This window comes from Eublepharis macularius, chromosome 1 (genome assembly GCF_028583425.1).
Source record: "Eublepharis macularius isolate TG4126 chromosome 1, MPM_Emac_v1.0, whole genome shotgun sequence".
In the NCBI taxonomy this organism is placed as follows: Eukaryota; Metazoa; Chordata; class Lepidosauria; order Squamata; family Eublepharidae; genus Eublepharis; species Eublepharis macularius.
Genome location: NC_072790.1, coordinates 228,352,201 through 228,373,955, shown reverse-complemented (window position 1 = coordinate 228,373,955; position 21,755 = coordinate 228,352,201). Strand labels below are relative to the sequence as shown.

Genomic DNA, 21,755 nt, shown 5'->3' with positions numbered 1-21,755 from the left:
TGGATTAGTCCTTCAACTGGATCTCATTTTGTATCATTCCCACCCAACATACACACACACACACACACCCTACTGTATATCAAACCTGTTTCAATAGTGGTACATTTCATGCAACTGAAGAAGTCAGCTCTGACTCTCAGAAGAATATTCTAAAATAAATTTTGCTAGTCTTTAAGGTGCCCACTGGACTTCTGCATATTCTGCATGGGCTCTGAAGTGCTCTTTTTCTATCAATACCCCCACAGGCTCCCTCTGCAACTCTCTCATCTATTTTTCCTTCGGGAATCTCGTCGCTCATCATGAATGCAATTGCAGCTGCATTGAACAGTGTCCGTTGGCAAGCCAGACACACCCCCTGGTTCCTGATAGGTTCTCCAGCCTGTGATGTCATTCCTCTCCTGGGTTGCGATTGGCTGCTCCTGGATAGGCACAGGATGAGCAGAGTGGGGTGTGCTGCAACCTGGTTTGATGTGGATAACAGGAGGCAGGTTGACGAGCAGGTGAGCAAGATCCGTGGTCCACAGCCAGGAATATACCCGAGTCCTTTGCAGACCAGACAGGTAAGACTGAGACTGCCTGAGCAGGTGGACTGCAGCACTTTAGGGGCAGGGTACCCCATCCCCCATCAAGATCAGACAACAAGAAAGGATATATGGCCATCTCTATTTTTCCCTGCTGGGGCACACCTACCCAGGTGTAGCTGGGGCACACTGGGGCACACCTACCCAGCAGGGTAGGTGTTAAACTGAAAGAAAGCATACTTGGCATTTACTGATACTTCTTTTTAAAAACTACACTGGGATAATTACCAAGAGCAAATGAGTTTGGAGCCTGTAAAGTTTATTAGGAAGGAAAGTGGGACACCAGCAATTAATTTATAAAAAGAAAGAGGTGCTGATCTAAAAAAAAAGTTTGCAAGTAAAGTCCTCTCTGTTCCAGAATGCCTTCTCCCAGATCCTAGATTAGGACAGAAACTGAGTGGGATGCTTAACTCAGTAGGAACACTCTGTCTTTTAAAAAAATTTATTAGGTGAGTACAAATACAAATTAAATTTTTAATCAAAAACCTAAGTATCAATTTCCCCCCACCCTTTCCCTCCCCCCTTTTTCTCAGACTTCCAACAGCTTTCCAACCCATATCTTATTCTATAACTTACTTATCTATTCTCTCTATATATTATTATCTCCTATTTCCTTAATAGGCTAATTGATATCCATTAAAATCAAATCTATTCAAAACTTAAACTTAACAATAATTAAAACTTCACTTTAAATGATAAAGATCCCTATCTCTAATAATTCCCCCAATTAGTAACTTTCAAATTGCCATAGTTTCCCCTTCACGTCCCACTTTTTCTCCAAATACTCCTTCAATCGCCCCCAGTCATTAAAAAATTCTTCAGAATTCTGGTCTCTCAGCCTTTTTGTCATTTTGTCCATTTCTGCCATGTACAGCAACTTTTGTATCCACTCTCCAATAGATGGTATTTCTTGCACTTTCCATTTCTGCGCATACATTATTCTTGCCGCTGTTGTCATGTAAAATAACAGCGTTCTATATTGCATGGGAACATCTTCCATATTTAAATTCAGTAGTAGGAGTTCTGTGTTCTTTGTTATTGAAATCTGCAAAATCTCATTTATCACTTCTAGAATATCTCCCTCAGTAGGAACACTCTGCACGTGCTCAGGGACACATGCTTATCATTATTTGTTTCAAACAAAAGACATTGGCCAGATCCCAACAACAGTTGGAAGGCTGTACGCTCCACTCCTGAATTCCAGCTACAAGCCAATAAACTTGAACGTGTAGGAAGGCTGGCTGGCTTGACTCAGTAGAAAGAGAGAGAGGCTCCATGCATATTCTTCTGGTGATTCATTTCTAAAAGAAGAAAAGCTCCTGAGCAAAATTACCCCCTGCCCACATTTGATGCACTGTCAGAAGGCAGAATTAAATTAAGGGAGGGGGTTCTAATCCTCTTGACAATCATAAGCACGAGAAGATATAGTTGAGTCTTAACCAGGAAGTCACTTATTCATATTAAAAGAACTTAATTTGGGTATCCAAGAAGAAGAAGAAATAAAACTTGGTCAATATGGATTCTTTCCTCAGGTCCAAGCACATGGCTTGTGAGTAAGCCCTGCCCTTTGATTATACGCCAGTCAAGCCTTAAAAAGAACACAGGAGTTCTGTTGCTCTCTGGCAACGCTGCCTGCTCTCAACAGCTGATTTGGCACCTGTTCAAGAGATCAATGGATCGACACAAGATTCCCCGCACCAAAGAACTGGAATTTGGGGGCGTTCTAGGTAAGGAGGAAAACTCAGGGTGGGTGGAGGACGGCGGGGAGGGGGACAAAATAGACAGGAGCCCAGATGTCCTCTGGGTGTTTATGACCCCTCCAAACACTGCTGCCTGAGAGAACAAAAATACCTTTTTATTTTTTATCTGGAATAGCTATCCTATTACCTCCCCGTTCACAAATCTGGTTTCTGTTTTGCTCTTAGTTTTCCTTCCCAAGGCACTACATCTTCCCCCTTTCTAACCCCTTTTCTAACATACTTTTCTGTTGCAGGTGCTGCCTTCCTCCTCATCCTATTGCCGGCCACCGTCTTCTGCCTGTTACTGACTTGCAAGTCAGAACAGGCCAGCCTGTTAGATTTCCCCCTGCCTTTGCCCACGCTCCGCTCCCTGTGGAATCCCCAAGACTTTGCACTGGTCTTAGCCTGGGTAGGGCTGCAGGCTTTTCTGTATATGCTACCTACAGGGAAGGTAAGAAGACCTAGACCTTTTTTTTTTTTTGGCTTGCTGTGATGTGTAGACTTTATTGCCTGGTTTTGGGCAAATTGCCGTATTGTGGTCTCAGTTTCCTCTAAAGAGCTTAGAGAAACAACCTTGTGAGATGGGTTAGGGTAATGGAGACCTACCCAAGAATCCTAACATGCTTAAGGGAACATCCCTGATTTTCTTTAGTAATCTCTATAAACGTAATTATCTATCTAATTCTGAACCAGATCATAAAGTGAGAATTAATAGACCTGCAAAATGGAGCTAGGGACACATTTCTTTACAAATCTGAAGTTCTAAATTGACAGTAAAAATTGTAATCTAAAAAATAAATAAATGGGAGGATTGAAACTCTTCCAAATAATAGAAACAATGCCTATAGCTTTAGGAAAAGAATGTCCACTGAGCAATTAGTGGTCATTTGGAGATTGCTGGACAACCACAACAATATTGCTGAGCCTTCCAAGTCTTGATTTCTATAAGGCAAAGCCATTGGTTGGGATGGGGGAAGCAGGGTTGGACTTGGAGGCAAAAACAACCCTAGAAGGGATCCCATCCTCCATCCCCTGATGGAGGATGACTCACCAGGGATAGGCACAATGGCCCCTACGCAACTGGGCTTGGCCTAACAGCCACCATGCAACTATGTTCAGCTTGTACTAGGGGCCACTGCATAGCTCAGCCAGGCTGTTCCCAGGGAGAGGTTGCCAGAGTAAGGGAAGGAGGAAAAGCTGAAGTCGGGGGAGCAGATAAAGGTAGGTTGGCTGGTGGATGGGAAGACGAGAAGGAAGCAAGAAAAGAGAAGAAGCTATGGGGGCTATGAAGGAAGAGAAAGAGACAATCGCAGGAGAGGGGATACAGGGGAAAATGAGATCCCTCCCCCCCGTAAGTCCTTGAGGGTTCCTTGCTTATAAAAATAATAATTGTTGATGTTATTAGTGATTGCCACAAGCCCATAGTCCCCATCCCCTACTGAAACTGAGGCTAAGTGTGTAAATGTGTCTTTACTTGGACTTGGATCCAGAGGAGTTAGACGTGTTAGTCTGTAGTAGCAAAATCGAAGAGTCCAGTAGCACCTTTAAGACTAACCAACTTTATTGTAGCATAAGCTTTCGAGAATCACAGTTCTCTTCGTCAGATGCATGGAGGGCAAGAAGAAACTGGTCAGATATAGAGGAGGGGAGGGAGGAGTAGATGCAAACAGCTCTCAAACAGCTCTCAAACTTGGACTGAATGCAGATTCCTCCCCTATTTACCTGCACTTCCATTTTCTCCCATTCCTTTATGTTTTAAATTTTTGATTGTAGGGTCCATGGGCCAAGGACATGAATTCTAGTGTTTTACCCCATAAAGCACCATTTATGTTGATTGATTAATTAATTATAGCACTAACAATCGATTAATCATGTTTTGAATCTATGTCAACAGCATCAACAACTGTACACAATCATTTTTTTAAAAAGTTCACCCAATAAATCCAAAGGAAAGAGGCCTAGCTGATGCCCGAAGCATAACAGGGTGTTTCAGACAAGTCACCCCAAACTGAACCTACTTCACAGCTCATACTGTGAGTTCCATGGAGAAAAGTTTAGTTCCTAATATAACAATAAATATTTTTCTATGATGCCAGTCACTTTTCTTCCCATTTTACAGCCATGGGGAACTGAGACTAACTCACAGTGACTTCTCCGAGGATATGAAATGGGGGTCATGGCAGAAGTGAGATCTGAACCCAGCACTTTTGGGAGTTCTAAGATCAGCCCTCTAGCAAGTGGATCATATTGTTACAAACTATCTTTTTTTGTAATATTTTTGTTCCACAAAATAGGTTTCTCTAATGTCGTACTTCTGGGACAACCCTACTAATAAAACTCTCCTTCCTGCTTCTTGTATACTTTTTTAACAGGTCACAGAAGGGATTGTTCTTCGAGACAAGAGCCGGCTCCAGTACCGTATTAATGGTAGGTACCCCTGGAAAATGGAGATCGTGCTAGAGCCTGAGATACAGGTTGTACGATGCAGGAGGGGAAGTCAGTTCTGAAGGGAAGCAATACTTTATGGACAGAGCAATGTTTTAATATTTCATTGCATTGTGTTTGTCTATGAACAAAATTCGAGTCCAGTAGCACCTTAAAGAGTCAAAGCTCCCTTCATCAGTTGCAAATACCACTTTTACGCCCCAAAAGAAACATTTAATATTTTCTCCATACAAGCAGAGGATAATCTGATTAATCTTGCTTTCCTGTACCCCTATGATCGTGGAAAATTGCTAAATCAAACCAAGTTCCCTTATGCTCCAGCGCTCTGTTCCTAACTGTGGCCCACCTAAGGTATTTCCTTCAGCATTTCATACTTGTAACACCCTTATTAGCATAACAAGGACCACTATCTAGCTGTCCCCTCCCCCTATTATTATACCTTGCTACAGGTATAAATTCCATTTACCATCTTGAAGAAGCTGCCTGATTGGTCAGACCATTAGTCTATCAAAGGTCACTCTTGTCTACTTGGAAAGGCAGCAGATGGCAGCAGAAGGCAACTTCAAGTGCTCACGTCTGTGCCTAAAGCAGCCTCAGGACAGCCAGTCCTCCTTCTGTCTAAACTGTTTTTTTTTTCCTTTGGCAGGGATCCATGCCATGTGGATCACAGCCTTGGTGGTGGGGGTTGGCATGGCTGCAGGTTTGCGCCTTAGCTACATCTATGACCATTTACTGCAACTTGCCTTCTCCGCATCTGTCCTTGCATTTGGGCTCAGCATCCTTCTCTATCTCAAAGCCCTCCTAGCCCCAGGGACAGCACTGGCTCCAGGTGGGAATTCAGGTGAGCTCTACGTTCCGTGGAATCTCATGTGCCGCTTCAAAGGGACAGAAGTGTCCACATGAACGTCCCTAATGAAGCCCATATTTTCAGGGATCTGTGCATAAGGACATGCCTGAACACATGCACTAACATGTGAATACTACAGCTGTGGAGGGTTTGGGAGAGGGAGGGAAGAATAATGTAAGAAGATAGCAGTCAAATGCCCAGAATCTCCCCCTGCTGTGTTGACTCCCTCTAGCAACTGTTATTCCAGCCACACTGCCATCCTGGCTAATAGCTGTCAATGGACATGAATTTGTTGAATCCCGCTGTAAAGCCATCTCAGTGTCCATTTCTAGTGCATTCCCTAAGCTGATTTTCAAAACCAATATTACTAGGAATTGGCTTTCAAAGATCTTCAAACATAAATATTTTTCAGTGTTGATTTTTAGAACTTGTGTGTTACAAAGGATTCTGGGAAGTCATCTCTGGTGCGCAATCAGTTTCTTCAGGGTACAGGCCAGGCTTATAGGACCTCATAGAAGTACCTCAAGATTTATGCCTTAGAATCAGCCCTGAATTCCCCTCCATCTCCCAGGGAAGATTGGTAGTGGCTGGCCAACTCTTTCAGAGCAGCTTGTGTGCTGTTATGTCTCTTTGGGTCTAGAGGGGAAAATATAAATACAGAAACTCAAGGTCCATGGAATGCAAAGCACGCAGCAGAACTTTGCCATTTCTGTGTGAATTAAAACACAATGAGAATTACCCTGGTTAGTACTTGAACAGGAGACCACCAAGAAAGCTCAGGATTGATACACAGAGGCAGGCAATGGCAAACCACCTCTAAAAGTCTCTTGCCTCGAAAATCCCATGGGATCATCATAAACTCACTGTAAAAAAAGGTTTCACTCTTGAGAAGAGTTTTGGTTGCTGCTGATGACGCACGGAGACTTCCAGGGCAACAGCAATGTCTTGTGGGAGACTGAAACATTTTCCACCTTGTTTTTGAGTGTATATGTTGAAAAACAAGAACCATCACCTTCTGATAACATTTTCTCATTCAATGGGGGCAAATAACAGAGACAGCCCAAAGGGTTGTATCAGAAAACATTGAAGTATTTTGGATCCTCAGTTTTCCCATCTCTCCCTCCCTAGGAAACCCCATTTATGACTTTTTCATAGGCCATGAGCTGAACCCGCGCATTGGTGCCTTTGACCTGAAGTTTTTCTGTGAGCTGCGCCCAGGGCTCCTCGGATGGGTAGGCATCACTGTGCTGGAGGTGGTGGGGAAAGAAAGCGGGAGGCTTGCGGTAGGGGGCCCCAGCCTTTTTGGAGCTGCGGGCACATTTGGAATTTTGACACAGTGTGGTGGACGCAGCAACAAAATGGCTGGCGCAAAATGGCTGCTGCTGCAGGAGGCACAGCCAGCCACAAAATGGCTGCTACAGTTTACCTCCAGTCACATAGTGAAGATCTTTGTCTGTGAAAGCAGCTTCTGCCAAATTAATATTTTTAAAAATCTGCACAACCAATCAATAATCCAATGGTCATGCTTTGCAAAAGTCCCACCTGGCCCCACCCATTTTCTAAAAATACTTGGGGAGGCATCACAAAAGGTGTCTGCAGGTACAATTGTGCCCACGGGCACCATGTTGGGGACCCCCCTGAACTAAAGCCTGATTCACACATTGCAAAGGCAGTGGCCGTTTCCACACTACTCACCTTCATGCGGAATGTTGTGAAAAACACGGAAGATAGCGTTTTCTTGCGTGAGTTTTGTGCGACATCACACAGAACTCATGCAAGAAGACGCTATCTTCCGTGGGTTTTTTTGCGACGTTCCATGGCATTCCACATGAAGGTGGGTAGTGTGGAAACAGCCCTTGAGATCCCCATGTGGCTGCCCTGAGAACTTTCAGCCAGGCATGCTCTGGGAGTTCCGTGCTGGGAATTTAATTCCAAAATGTACATGGATTGGGACCCTGGAGTGTAGGCAGATGGGGACTTAAGCCTCTCCTGCCAGGCAATCTTCCTGACCAGAAGCCATCCTGGGTTGCTGCTATATTGGGGAAGCTTGCTTGTAGTCTGAAACTCACAAAGGAAATGCAGTGCAGATTAGTGGGACAGCCACGTTGATATCGGGGCAAAGAAGGAGAGTAAGGAAAGGGTGCTTTGAGCCTATCAGGAGGTTTGGAACTACATAAGCAAGATTTCACGTTCAGATCCCAATAGGTGCCTGCTTTGAAATGGCTTTTAAGTCCCAATGGGCAATTTGTCGAGAATGAAAGCATTTGTTGATCATTTGTATGCATCATTAAGTTGTGACTGTGCACAATTAAAAGTTGTGTAGCTTTGGGTTTTTAAAAATAACCCATTGCTTTGAAGCTATTAAAAACACCACCTCTTCATTAAAACCTGTGGGCATTAATTGAACAACACTATAGTGCGCTGAACTGCATTCTTCTGAATCTGCCATCAGGGGGAACAGTTGCTTTACTTAAATGTGCTATGTTGGGTTAAAGGAATAGCTATCTGGTGATGGTGGGAGGGATATAACGAAAGAGAAATGGATGGGGAGAGAGCAGGGCAGTGACTCACAAACATCCTGTGGTTGATGCGTTCCTCTGTTCTGCTGTCTCTTAGGCCCTGATCAACATGGCTATGTTAGTGAAGGAGACAGAGCTGAGGGGTAATCCTTCCTTGGCCATGATTCTCGTTAACGGTTTCCAACTTCTCTATGTAGTGGACTCCTTTTGGAACGAGGTAGGTTCAACACAGTGAAAGATCCATGCTAGCCTGGAAGCTTGGGTGAGGGTTCATTTTTGGTGATTTCTGGTGTGGTTTCCCCCCTATCTTTGAGTTTAAAGAATCTGAAGTCCTAGGTTCTAATCCCATTGGTTTCAGAACAGCCAGTAACTGAAGACAGGGCTGATTTTTTTACTATACATTTTACCAGGGCTTTTTTTCTGAGAAAAGAGAAGAGGTAGTGGAACTCAGTGGGTTGCCCTTGGAGAAAATAGTCACATGGCTGGTGGCCCCGCCCCTGATCTCCAGACAGAGGGAAGTTTAGATTGCCCTCCGCCCATGGCGCGGAGGGCAAGCTAAACTCCCCTCTGTCTGGAGATCAGGGGGCGGGGCCACCAGCCATGTGACCATTTTCAAGAGGTTCTGGAACTCCGTTCCACAGAGTTCCAGCTGAAAAAAAGCCCTGGATTTTACTATAGATTTTTAAAAAGCTAGAAACCTGTTTTACAACAAACAGAATCCAAAAGCTGAGATCTGCAGGATGCTGAATATCTGATACCAACATTTCATGCTTGCACAACATTGATGGCAAGTGGACAAAATATGCACCACTTTGCTAGGCTCCGTTACCTGTGATAGGACTTTGCAGGTCCTGCTCACTATCAAGTGAATATACTGTGCCACTTGCCATGTAGTGTGGCCACCAGGAAGAAATTTCCTGTGTTTGCTGCCTGCCCAGAACTCCAAAATGGCAGGGAAGGGGTGGTCAGGGACCTGGCAGGCTTCCGTACATGGCTGATGCTCAGGGCCGGATCTAGGGTTGCCGGTGCCCAAGGCAACCCTAGTCTGACCTTGCGCGTGCACACAGCGCGCACATGCTCCCAGTGCGACACAGGGCGGCGGAGGCAGCGTGCGGGACTGGGAAGCCGCCCACGCCATGTGCCTGCCCCACAGGACAGGGGGCGGCCGGCTGCTCCCTCTCCTGCAGGGCAGGTGAATGGTGTGGGCGGCCGCGCTGCCCTTTGCCTGCCCTGCAGGACAGGGGGTGCGCGGCAAGCTGGCCGCCCCCTGTCCCGCAGAGCAGGCGAAAGGCAGCACGGGGGACTGCAAGGCTGCTCATGCTGCCGCCTGCGTGCTCCGGCAGCTGGCAGCTGCTCCTGGCACCCCCTCCCTGACAGCGTCGGAGGCAGACTACCCCCCCTGCCCCCCTCGATCCAGCCCTGCTGATGCTCTGTAATGGACTTAGTAAGTTGCGCAGGCCTAGATGTTGCCTTTTATACTGTGGCAAGGAACAGGGTTTCAGGTCCAGTTTGGGAAATTCCTGGAGACTTTGGGGGTGGAGCCTGAAGAGGATGGGGTTTAGGGAGGGGAGGGGCCTCAGTGGGGTATAATTCTATAGCATTCACCCTTCAAAGCAGCCATTTTCTCCAGGGGAACTGATCTCTGTTGTCTGGAGATCTCCAGCTATCACCTCGAGGCTGGCAAGCCTAGCAAGGAATGGTCCTGGGGAAAGAAATTTGCCACTGCCCTGCCGTATGCAACCTGGCATACTTCCTCAAGTAATCCAAAGTGATTTCTCTGGATGTACCATTCTAACTTGTTGTGACAGCCTGTCGTTCCATGGATCACTTTTGTCAGCCCACCCTACACATATAAAGGCACAAGTACACCTGCTGTATTCCTTCATCTCATAACAGTTTCTCCAGCTCTGTTTTCAAAGCCAAGAGGATGATTTTGGTAAAGACATGCTAGGAAAACATCATTATCCTACCCTACCAGCAGTTCAAAATATCTCTGCTATTGCAATATGTGGAACAGAAGGCTGTTCACGGCACGGTGCCTCTGGGCCAAGCTACAAGTGGCGAATTACACTTGAATGGCAAGTGAACAGACTCACGTGTATTCCTCCCTGTTCACTTGCGCTCCACTTGTAGCTTGGCCCTTAGTGTTTATAGGCTTGCATCTGTGCAGATGTGCACAAGAAAGAAGTGGCACTCACACACCCACTGAGAGATTTAACTTCCTGAGAGCCAGAGGACAAGAGCTGAACCTTCCACTGATACATGCATAGAAAACTGTAGCAAGGCAGGTGAAAAAGACTAAAGACAGTGGTTCATGAAGTCCTGAGACCAGAAAATAGGGCTACTTGGAGTGTGTGAAAATAAAGGTGGGGTGGGAGAACACTAATGATTTCTCAGAACGGGGGGTTTGCCTGCATAAAGCTAGCTTATATCAAGTCAGGCCATTCGTCTATCAAGGTCATTCAGTCTACTCAGATTGGCAGCAGGTCTTGGGCAGAGGTCTTTCACAGCACCCGTCTAATCCTTTTATTAACTGGAGGTGCTGGGCATTGAACATGAGACCCTCTGTGTGCAAAGCAAGTGATTTTACTACCGAGCCACAGCCACAGCCTAGTTGACCAGACTCGATATGCCTTGTTTCTTTCTCAAGGAGGCCATCCTTACCACCATGGACATAGTTCACGAAGGGTTTGGCTTCATGCTGGCTTTTGGGGACCTGGCTTGGGTGCCTTTTCTGTACAGTCTCCAGTCCTACTTCCTAGTCAGTCATCCGCAGAAGCTGAGCCTGCCTGTGGCTGGAGGCATCGTCCTGCTAAACGGTAAGTACTTGACACTTTTAATCGAAAGTGCTGAGTTCATGATCCTTTCTTAGTGGTTGATAATACTGGAATACATCAGTACTGAACGCTCCAGGATCTTTTCTGAATGTGGCCCCTGAACATACGAAGTAATAATACCCAAGCATGCTGCCAAGCACTTACAGAATAAATTCCCTCCTTCTCAGGTCTCTTTTTTTGTAAGGATCTTTGCCATTAACAAGGGTCTGACCAATGGACTTGCTCTGCATACTCCATGACTTTGCTTACAATTAAATTAAAGCCTGCTTCATCTTCTTAATCATATTTGTTTTCATCAGTAAATCAATTGGAAGATAGTTTGATCAATTTCTATGAGGCCAGATGGCTTGATGGCATCTTTACGTTCAGAGGCATTGTATTGGTTACAGACTGAGCTGGGTACTAAAATGAAATTCAAATTATGCACCATGAAATGCAACATTTTGTGGTCTGACCAAAATACGCAGGTTTGGATATATTTAAATACTTTGCATACAACCATATTTATCCAAAAAGAAGATTACCCTGGATGTAAGGCAACTCCCCCCCTCCAAAAATTTTACACAAAACGATTTTGTATTACTGTACATACTTGTAACTTATATGCAAATATGAGATGACCCCCCCCCCTTTTTTTGGATGGCCCATATGGGGGAAAAGTCCCTAGTCTTCCTTTCTAGTAAATATGGTATTTATTTCTTCTCCTGGTAACTGTTTCTTGGGGCTCCCTTAGTTTCTCCTTCCGTGTTCACATTTCTTCTGGTCATTCATCGGTCTCTGTTCGCACTTTACCCTACAGGCCTTGGCTATTCTATCTTCCGCAGCGCTAACTCCCAGAAGAACACTTTCCGCCGGAATCCTGCTGACCCCAAAGTAGCTGGTTTGTAATCCTGACCGCTAATTTGTTCATTTTGTACTGCCAGGTGTTATACAGAACACAGCATGCTTTCACATCAGTTGACTTGTCTGTCTCTTGTGCACTTTTATAAAAAGCGAATATAACATTTTATAGAGGAAAAAGTGCACCTGATTTATATCCAGGAACTTGTTTTTAGATTGGTAGTTATTCAGCTTAGAGGGTGGCCATTTGCCCGTGCCTTTGAATGAAATGTGCATTCATTTAGTTTAATGAGAAATACACGCTTTCAAGCAGAGGTCTTTCCAGTCCCTGGTATTCACAATACTTTACCCACAATACTTTTAAGTGGAGGTGCCAGGTTTGAAGATGGGGACTTCTGCATTCAAAGCATGGGGTTAGAGATTTGAACTAGCATCTAAGGTGGTTGTGAGAATAAAGGGGAAGGGGGTAGAGAGAATGATGCTGTAAGCTGGTCCGGATTCCCATGAAGGAGAAAAGTGGGATGCAAATAAAAAATAAAGAATATAATCAACACCTGAGCGATGGTCCCTTTCCCAAAAGAGAATCCATGCTATTTGTTTTCTTAAGAGGTGTGAAAATGACCTAAAGTGCTAGCATTTATAAACGTGCCTAACGCCGAGTTGGAACAATCCCATTGCAGACATGTAGGATTTTTAAAAAATGTCTCCTTGTAGTGCAAGAACTCTGACGATTTCATGCTTTTGTGTCTAGGGAGATCTGCTGTCATGCAGAATTTGCAGTGAAACTCCCCCCTCCCCATTGTGGAAAAGTATTAACCATCAATCCTTTTCTTTGTTCCAGGACTCAGAACCATCCCCACAGCCACTGGGCGGCGCCTGCTGGTGTCAGGGTGGTGGGGGTTTGTGCGGCATCCCAACTATTTGGGGGACCTCATCATGGCTCTTGCTTGGTCCCTGCCTTGTGGTAAGTGTTAAGTTGGAAGCCTCGAGAAAGCTGCTAAATACAAAGTCAGCCAAGTGGTGAAATGATAAGAACATAAGAACATAAGCAAAGCCATGTTGGATCAGGCCAGTGGCCCATCCAGTCCAACATTCTGTCACACACAGTGGCTAGAAATCCAGTGCCATCTAAAGGACTGTCAGTGAGGCCAGGACACCAGAAGCCCTCCCACTGCCTTCCTTCCAGCACCAAGACAACAGAGCACCCCTCCCCACAAAGAGAATACCATCTATCTCCTGTGGCTAATAGCCACTGATGGACCTCTGCTCCATATATTTGTCCAGTCCCCTCTTGAAGCTGGCAATGCTTGTAGCTGCCACCACCTCCTGTGGCAACAAATTCCATGTGTTTATCACCCTTTGTGTAAAGTAGTATTTTCTTCTATCTGTTCTAACCCGACTGCTCAATAATTTCATAGAGTGCCCACGAGTTCTTGTATTGTGAGAAAGGGAGAAAAACGCATCTTTCTCTACCTTCTCTAACCCGTGCATTATCTTGTAAACCTCTATCATGTCTCCCCTCAGTCGTCTTTTCTCCAGGCTAAAGAGCCCCAAGCGCCTCAATCTTTCCTCATAGGGAAAGTGTTCCAACCCTTTAATCATTTTAGTTGCCCTTCTCTGTACTTTTTCCAGTGCTATGATATCTTTTTTAAGGTGTGGCGACCAGAACTGTACACAGTACTCCAAATGAGGCCTCACCATCGATTTATACAGAGGCATTATGATACCGGCTGATTTGTTTTCAATCCCTTTCCTAATAACCCCTAGCATAGCATTAGCTTTTTTTATGGCAGTCGCACACTGTGCTGACGTTTTTAGTGAGTTATCTATCATGACTCCAAGATCTCTCTCTTGGTCAGTCTCCGCCAGTTCAGACCCCATCAACTTGTATTTATATTTTGGATTTTTGGTTCCAATGTGCATTACTTTGCACTTGGCTACATTGAACCTCATTTGCCACATGGATGCCCACTCTTCTAGCCTCGACAGATCCCTTTGGAGTGCCTCACAATCCTCTCTGGCTTTCACCACCCTGAACAATTTCGTGTCATCTGCAAATTTAGCCACTTCACTGCTTAATCCCAATTCCAAATCATTAATAAACAAGTTAAAAAGCATTGGACCCAATACCGACCCCTGTGGCACCCCACTGCTCACCACCCTTCACTGTGAGAAGTGCCCGTTTATACTCACTCTCTGTTTCCTATTAATTAGCCAGTTTTCGATCCACAAGAGGACTTGGCCCTTTATCCCATAGCTACTGAGCTTACTTAGGAGCCTTTGATGAGGAACTTTGTCAAAAGCTTTCTGGAAGTCAAGATAAACAATATCTATCGGGTCTCCCTTGTCCACTTGTTTGTTCACTCCCTCAAAGAACTCTAACAGATTGGTGAGACAAGATCTTCCCTTACAGAACCCATGCTGAGTTTTCCTCATCATGATCAGAGCACAAGACTAGGATCTCGGAGACTCCGGTTCTAATCCCCTCCCTGTCATAGAAGCTTGGGAGAGTCACCCACTGTCGGTCTGAATTACCTCACAGTCAGGATAAAACTGAGGAGGGGAGAACAGTGGTATAAGCTGCTTTAGGTCTCCTTTTGGTAAAGGTAAAGGTAGTCCCCTGTGCAAGCACCGAGTCATTACTGACCCATGGGGGGATGTCGCATCACGACGTTTTCTTAGCAGACGTTTTACGGGGTGGTTTGCCATTGCCTTCCCCAGTCATCTACACTTTACCCCCAGGAAACTGGGTACTCATTTTACCGACCTCGGAAGGATGGAAGGCTGAGTCAACCTTGAGCCGGCTATCTGAACCCGGCTTCCACCGGGATCGAACTCAGGTCGTGAGCAGAGCTTGGGCTGCAGTACTGCCGCTTACCACTCATATCTAAATTAAACAGGTTGCGTTGTTGCATCTTCCCTTCTCTCTATCACCCATGTTTCAGACCATACATGCTTATTCCCCAGAGAACCACTCTATCTGTAGCCAAATATTTTGGCTCTCTTTTCTATCGTTCTGAAAATTAAATGGGCTTTTGAACTATAATTGCATGCCAAAAACACAAAACCCTTTGCTTTAAAAACAAAAAGGGGCTATTTTATCCCTTGGTTTGATGACCTTGGGTTGGACCCAGATTAAATCTTCCAATGGCAGAATTAAACTGTCCTGCCTCCCCTCTCCCATTGCAGCCTCCTGATCTACACAAAATGCTGCTCCTGGGGCATGGGGGTGTTGGCACAGCGTGGTTTGAACTGTAGCTGAGCTATAAATAAGGCTTCCACACACTTGTAGTAGTAAAAGTGTATGTACAGTTTATTTTATAGTGACTTATTTACAAGACTTTGTTCTCAGTGTCAAAGTGCTTCGCTAACACTTACTGGAACAAGCTCCACACTTACACCAGACACAGCTGGCTTATATAGCACCCCCCAGTGTCCAATCCCAGCACATCAGGTGAGGTGACTAAGCTGTTTCTTCGCTCTTGCATCATCCAAGGACCTGTCAAATAGATCTATTACATCAGTTATGACAGACAGACCTAAACAGCAAGATGCACACATGCTTCTTGGCTCATTATGTCAACAGGGGGACCCTTTGGAATGACAGGGAGGGGGTCTGAAGTAGCAATGGGGATTTGGCAGAAATTGCCAGTTTAGTCTGGATCCAACCTGTTGTTCTATTTCCTATGTGTAATTTTAAAAAAATCACTATAAATGCTTGTGCCCTGACCTGGATAGCCCAGGTGAGCCTGATCTCATCAGATCTCAGAAGCTAAGCAGGGTCAGCTTTGGTTAGTAAGTGGATGGGAGACCTCCAACGAAGACCAGGGTTGCAGAGGCAGGCAATGGCAAATCACCTCTATTAGTCTCTTGCCATGAAAACACCACCAGGAGTCGCCTTAAGTCACTTATGACTTGAGGGTACTCTCCACCACGTAAACGCTATAAAATATACTGTCACAATTTAATCTTCCATATTCCCTGGAATTTCATCCATAGAACCTTATTTCCTTATTAAATTTTGCCCCCTACCCTGTCTACTGAAATGATATACTTCTTGTATTAGAGGTAGGGAGAATTACCATTGCCCCATTGTCTCATGGGTCACCTTTTTCTCTCAGGTATTAGCCACATCCTGCCTTATTTCTACATCTTCTACTTTACCGTGCTTCTGATCCACCGGGAAGCCAGGGACGAACACCAGTGCTTGAGGAAGTATGGCTTAGCCTGGCAGGAATACTGCCGCCGTGTCCCTTACCGGATCTTCCCATATCTCTACTGAGTAGCTGCTTGGCTGGCAATCAATCTAATCACAATGACACATATTCTGCATGGCTGTGGGAAAGCTCATGCCAAAAGGACCCAGGTAGGTAAGACAAAGAGGTGCCACTGTCTTTCCAGGGTCCTGCAGCAGCCACGTAAGAATGCTGGCAGTTCTGTTTCCAGATATCTAAGTGTTTTACCATTTACTGGGACTGCAAGATGATTGCCTTCGCAACCAACATGGTTTACTTCTCCCACTAACAGAAATCCATTCTGGTTTCCCAGTCTGCCCCTATCAGGTTACTTTCATCTCGCAATTACCATTTTTTAAAACTAATCCTGAATATGGACAGATCTTACCCATGGATGCTTATGGACAGGGCTGGGCAGACCCTATGCTCATAACAAAATATTCTAACTGTGTAAAGAAAAACAGATCCTGCAACTGGAATTAATGATGCAAATTTGAGCATCTGCTTCTGGAACCCCAGGACTGGGCAACAACTCTACTAAAGGCCCCTTGGACACTGCAAGTCCTTTTCCAGCCTCTCTGTCTAGTAAGACTTCACAAGGCATCTACAAGCTCTGAAGCCAGAAGGATTTTTTAAATTAAAAGTAAAGCTTCCTAAGATGCACAATTTTTGCAGTGGATGGGATACCAATCAAGCGGTGCAGAAGACAGAGCACTATTTACAGCGAACCGAGTTATACTCACTAGGAGACATGAATCATTGTTAAGCTAATTTAGGAAAATAAAATCATCTAACAGCTAAAATTATTGAAAAGAAAATGCTCACAAATCTGGATCTTGAATGCTTGATATTTGGGGACTGGATTTTAGCTTCTAACAAGCATCACTTTTGATAATGCAACTAGAGTTTCTGCTATAATAAATGAGCTTTTGAAACTCAAAAAGTGCATTTCTTAGCTATTCTCAGAAGGCAAATAGGACGTTAGTGCAACTTCCTGAATCCTTCCTGATGGGGTCAAAGAGAAGACATTTTAACATATCACTTTCAGATTGACTGTGCAGTGTTATAACCAAAAAAAATATTTGCAGAAATCTATGCCATTTTATTAGAGGCCACTTGTGTAGACTCACCCACCCCTGTAAGAACTCAAGGAGACATAAAGGATATATTGAAGGGCCAGGGAAAGTGCAAAGACCTGTGGAGGAGAATCTCAACATAATATTTGGATTCGTGGCAGAACAATCTTTTGGCAGGGCTGAAAGTAAACTCAGATATGAAATCGGGTTTTGCTTACTGAAAAGGGCCTGGCTGGGTTAGGAATAATGGGGTTATTACCTTGGGATTTTTGAGGTGGAAGGAGGGAAAGTAACTTATTTGAATAAAGACTTTATTAAACATCTTTTGGATGTTGGAGTCTTATTTTTATAAACCTTCCAGCGACATTGGGGGTGGGTGGGTAGGGTGGAGACAGTGGAGATGTGTGCCCTTCAGGCACAGGCTTAGAACATATCTCTTCACACAACCAGAATCACTGTTCAGGCCCTCAAGCCCAGTATTATCCCTTGCTAAAGGATTTACTCTGGTTGCTGTATCTATCTGCTCTGCAAAAGAAAGCCCTGTGTTGATTTAAAAGCCAAGAAGTTCACCCTGATCTTTTAGTTAAAAGCAAACTACAAAAATCTAATTGTCCTAGACAATCATTTACTAACAAGATATACCTAACAACGTAAGAGTAGACCAAAGGTCCATCTAGTACAATATCTTGTTTCCAACAGGGGCCAGTCAGGTGCCACAGAGAAGCCCAAAGGTGGACGTAGTGACAGTCACAAGCATAGATGGCTTTTAAAAGTTAGACAGATTCATGGAGGATCACCATGGCAACTACCCATGGTGAATGAAGGGAACCTCCACCTACAAAGGCTGCAAACCAGGCAACGTTGGGGGAAGCCTTGGCCTCTATGCCTCGTTTGTTGGCTCTCTAGGGTAACTGGTAGGCTGCTATATAAAACAGGATGTTGAACTAGGACACAGGACATGTCTTATGTGTAGTTTGGGCCTGCAAACCTCACCTGCCTACTCCCCAGCACCTGATAATCTTAAACCAGATCAGCTCTCGTTAACAGCCATCAGAGTTGAGTTTATTATCATTTATTTACTTTAAAAAATTATTTTCTGTTTTTCTATCAAAGAAGCTCAAGGTGGCTCACAATGTAATTTATGTGAAGACTATGCCAGTAGGCATCACCACATGTTGTGGCAGTGAGTTCCACCAGCCCACACAATAGGTGGTTAAAGTAGTACTAACTTTTATCCCAAATCCGCTGCCAGTCACTTTCAAAGGGTAATTTTCCCATTCACTTTTTCTACACCATGCGTAGGTTTGTAGGCCTCTATTGCATCCCCCCTTGCCTTTTCTAGGAGGGGAAGATGCTTTGCCCTTGTTTCATAGGACAGGCACTTGAAACCCACAATCATTTGGGTTATGCTTTTCTGCACCTTCCCTAGCTTTTTGAGATGCAGCAAGCCGAACTAACAATGGTTACACTAGCAACTTGTATAATGGTACTACCATTCTGGGAATTTTATTCTCAGTCCCTTTCCTGATTATCCCTACTTCAGCATGTGAAAATATTTATTTATTTATAGTCTGCCTTTCTCACTGGGATCCAAGGCGGATTACACAGTGCAATTGAAAATACCATGTAATTGATGGCATTTACTGGGCAAAGTACAATAACGAACACCAGTTAGGACATTCAGGGAAACAGAAACAATAAGGAACGGCAGCAGAAAAAAGAATCTGGGTAGTGCTTGCACGTCTTCCATAGATGTGCACTACGGATCAAGGACATTTATCTTCTGCATACTGTGGGGATGGGAGCACAAACATGACAAGTTGAGCAGCTAACGAAGATTTAACAAAAGGCAAAAAAAATGGGACAGTGGTTTATCAGGGGCAGGGCCTGAAAACAGGGTCCTGCCATGGATAACAGGGACAGCTGAGGCGTTATAGATATGGTACAATATTGGGGGCCCTCTAGCCCAGCACCCCATTTCACACAGTGGCCAATCAGATACCCCCGCAAAAGCCTACAAGCACAGCATGGAAGTAAAAGCCTGCTCCTATTGCTGCCCCGCAGCCCCAGTGCCAATATTCAGGTTATCATCTCTGAACATGGAGGAACCTTTTAGTGATCATGGCTAACAGCCATGGATGGACCCTGCCCTCTGTGAACATGTGTAATCCCCTTTTAAAGCCAACTAAACTACTAGTCCTCACCACATCTTGTGTCAGTGAATCCCTCAAGTTAATTACTCTTTGAGTGGAAAAAAGTCCTGAATCTTTATCTGTCCTGAATCAATTGCCCACAAATTAAACACATTTTACAGTGGACAAAAGTGATAAAATGTGAGAGCTAAGAACCCCCATGTTCAGAAGTGGCCTTCCAACAAATCCTAGGTGCTGGGAACCAACAACAGGATTTGGCTGCTACTTTCATACCGAACTTGTGAGGTTTCAGGAGTATTTGTCTGGTTACTTTCGGAAACAGGCAGACGTAAGGTTCTTTCCCCACTGGCAGCTCCTCAATGCCGAGCCTTTTAAAAATAATTAGGAAAAAATGCCATTTTGCTCATTTTAAGTTCAAGTTCATCATCTGAACACTGCTTGGTCTACTCTTGTTACATTTGTTATTCTCTCACAATCAAGAATGGCTTAATTGGGTTAAAAGGAATCTAGAAAGGAAACAGATGGCACAGCAAGAAGCTTACATTTTATTACAAGCCTGATTCCCCACATCTCTCAAAACTCCAGCTATGCTCCGTTTCAAGGTGTTCTCTTCCCTGAAAAAGAAAAGGTGCTAATCAATTCCACTTGGACATCTGTGCTTGTGACTAATCTGAGATCAACTTCCTATTCACAAGGCATTTATTCCTGCTCAAACCCTAATCCAATCTTCAGTAGGGAGAATCCGTTCTCCCCCCTAGGCCAGCAGGTGTGCCAGTTTCCAAGCCTCCAGTCTAGCCCTTCAATCCAATTCTTCTATCAAGGGCTTTTTGGGGGGAGGCACTTTGGCCCCCCCACATCTTCTCCAGTTCCTGGGTGACAGCTCCCACCTCCTTGACTGCGTCCAAATGGGCCTTGTATTCCCTCTGCACTTCCATGGCCAGGAGGGTTAACTCCCCTTCATTATCATTCACCCAGGACAAAAGAAATGCACACTTTTTCTTGGCAGCATACAGCCTAGGTTGATCCCCAACGGGCATCCGCCTCTTGCCCTTGCTCAGCAACCTGGAAAGGTGGGCAAGGGCAGCCAAGCTGTACCCCTTTTGCTTGGCTTGGCATTCCCCCATTAAGATCTGGGCCACAGCTGCCATCACTCCAGCATTGCCCAGCAGGCATTCAGGGTATCGCCCTGTGGTTATGGCCTGCAGGGCGGCCTGCAGAGCCTCTGCGGTGGAGCTGAAACCTTGCTTGGCCCCCAGGGCACCCGAGACATTCAGAACTGTCTCACAAAACTCAGGGAGCAGCTGATCTTCCTCCACATCCCCGTTATAAAGCGCCAGGGAATAGGCATAGGCGTATAGCACGTTGGGCAGCTGGAAGCAAACCAGGGGGGAGACAGGCGAACGGGTCAGGCTGAGCAAAGGTGGGATGACCCCGGGCACCACTGGCACTGGGTTCGATGCATCCGCTGGCTGTGGAGGGCTCTGGAAAGTCTCTTGCAAAGGCACTGGAGTGTGTGGGCGCTGCAAGGCCCCAGTGCACTGGGAGGGTGCCGGTTGTTGCAAAGGGGTGTGGAGGGTCTCAGAGGGCTCCCCCAGTTCCTGAACCAGCACTGCCCCACGGCTGCCCCCCGTCCACCAAGGTTTCCAAGGCGGCAAGAGAGCCGAGATCTCCCCGCTGTTCAGTAACCTCTGGAAACACTTCCTCTGCTCAGGGCTCAGTTGCTCCCACAGCTCTTGCTCCACACTGGGATCGAGGCCTAGCTGGGTATCCGCATCCCCGGGCTCGCGTAGGTCCTGCAACCGGAGGAGGGCCTCCCTCAAGCGGCGTTGAGAGGCCGGATCCTCCCGCTGGCCCTGGAGCAGGATTTGCAGCTCCCGGCGCTGGAAGTCCTGGGCGCAAGAGCCGTGCTCCCGGTAGCAGGGCACGGAGCAGAAACGCAGGTGGCAGCGCGGGCAGGTGTAAGGAGCCCGCTCCGCTAGGCACAACCCGCAGCAAGGGTCGGCCGCGGGGCTCGAACCTGTGGCATCCATAGTCATCGTCGAGGGGCCAATCATACGCCGATTGGGCGGTTCCTGGGCTGGTTAAATTACCAAGACTCTTGGGGCGCGAACGCGGGCCGTTTGATCGGCCAATTTAGCGTGACGTGAAATATTGAGCGGGAGGTCACAACCATGTCCCTGATCTTATTAACTGAAGCAAAACATAAGTAAATTGACATGACATATTTAATCACTTAGAAACTACCCAGTAGGAGCATATTCAGAATCATAGTGTTGGAAGGGGCCATACAGACCATCTAGTCCAACCCCCTGCCCACTGCAGGATCAGTCACCCAGCCTATTCTTGAAAACTGTCAGTGAAGGGGAGCTCACCACCTCCCTAGGCAGCTGATTCCACTTCTGAACTACTCTGACCCTGAAAAAGTTTTTCCTAATATCCAGCTGGTACCTTTGTGCACATAATTTAAGCCCATTGTTTCGGGT

General features: G+C 45.6%; 2 protein-coding genes across 5 annotated transcripts; one reads left to right on the top strand and one right to left on the bottom strand.

Moving 5' to 3' along the window:
* The first annotated feature begins 472 nt into the window (after window positions 1-472).
* TM7SF2 (transmembrane 7 superfamily member 2) lies at window positions 473-16,191 on the top strand. Of its 4 annotated transcripts, none has more exons than XM_054991037.1 (12): window positions 473-560; window positions 940-1,030; window positions 2,114-2,308; window positions 2,575-2,771; window positions 4,693-4,747; window positions 5,412-5,606; window positions 6,741-6,844; window positions 8,229-8,348; window positions 10,782-10,950; window positions 11,768-11,848; window positions 12,650-12,772; window positions 15,930-16,191. In XM_054991037.1, exons 3-12 carry the CDS (start codon window positions 2,254-2,256, stop codon window positions 16,088-16,090), a joined length of 1,260 nt encoding a protein of 419 aa, XP_054847012.1. In that variant the 5' UTR covers window positions 473-560; window positions 940-1,030; window positions 2,114-2,253; the 3' UTR covers window positions 16,091-16,191. The 4 variants fall into 4 exon arrangements, with proteins under 4 accessions (XP_054847012.1, XP_054847002.1, XP_054847022.1 ...); XM_054991047.1 differs by having other exon boundaries at window positions 479-500; window positions 6,768-6,844; XM_054991018.1 differs by having other exon boundaries at window positions 486-500.
* Window positions 15,142-21,366, bottom strand: ZNHIT2 (zinc finger HIT-type containing 2). Its single transcript, XM_054991061.1, is given in 3 exon segments — window positions 15,142-15,307; window positions 19,815-20,122; window positions 20,124-21,366. Coding segments are annotated over 2 exon segments (1,254 nt in total). The 5' UTR covers window positions 21,327-21,366; the 3' UTR covers window positions 15,142-15,307; window positions 19,815-20,071.
* Window positions 21,367-21,755: the final 389 nt, after the last annotated feature.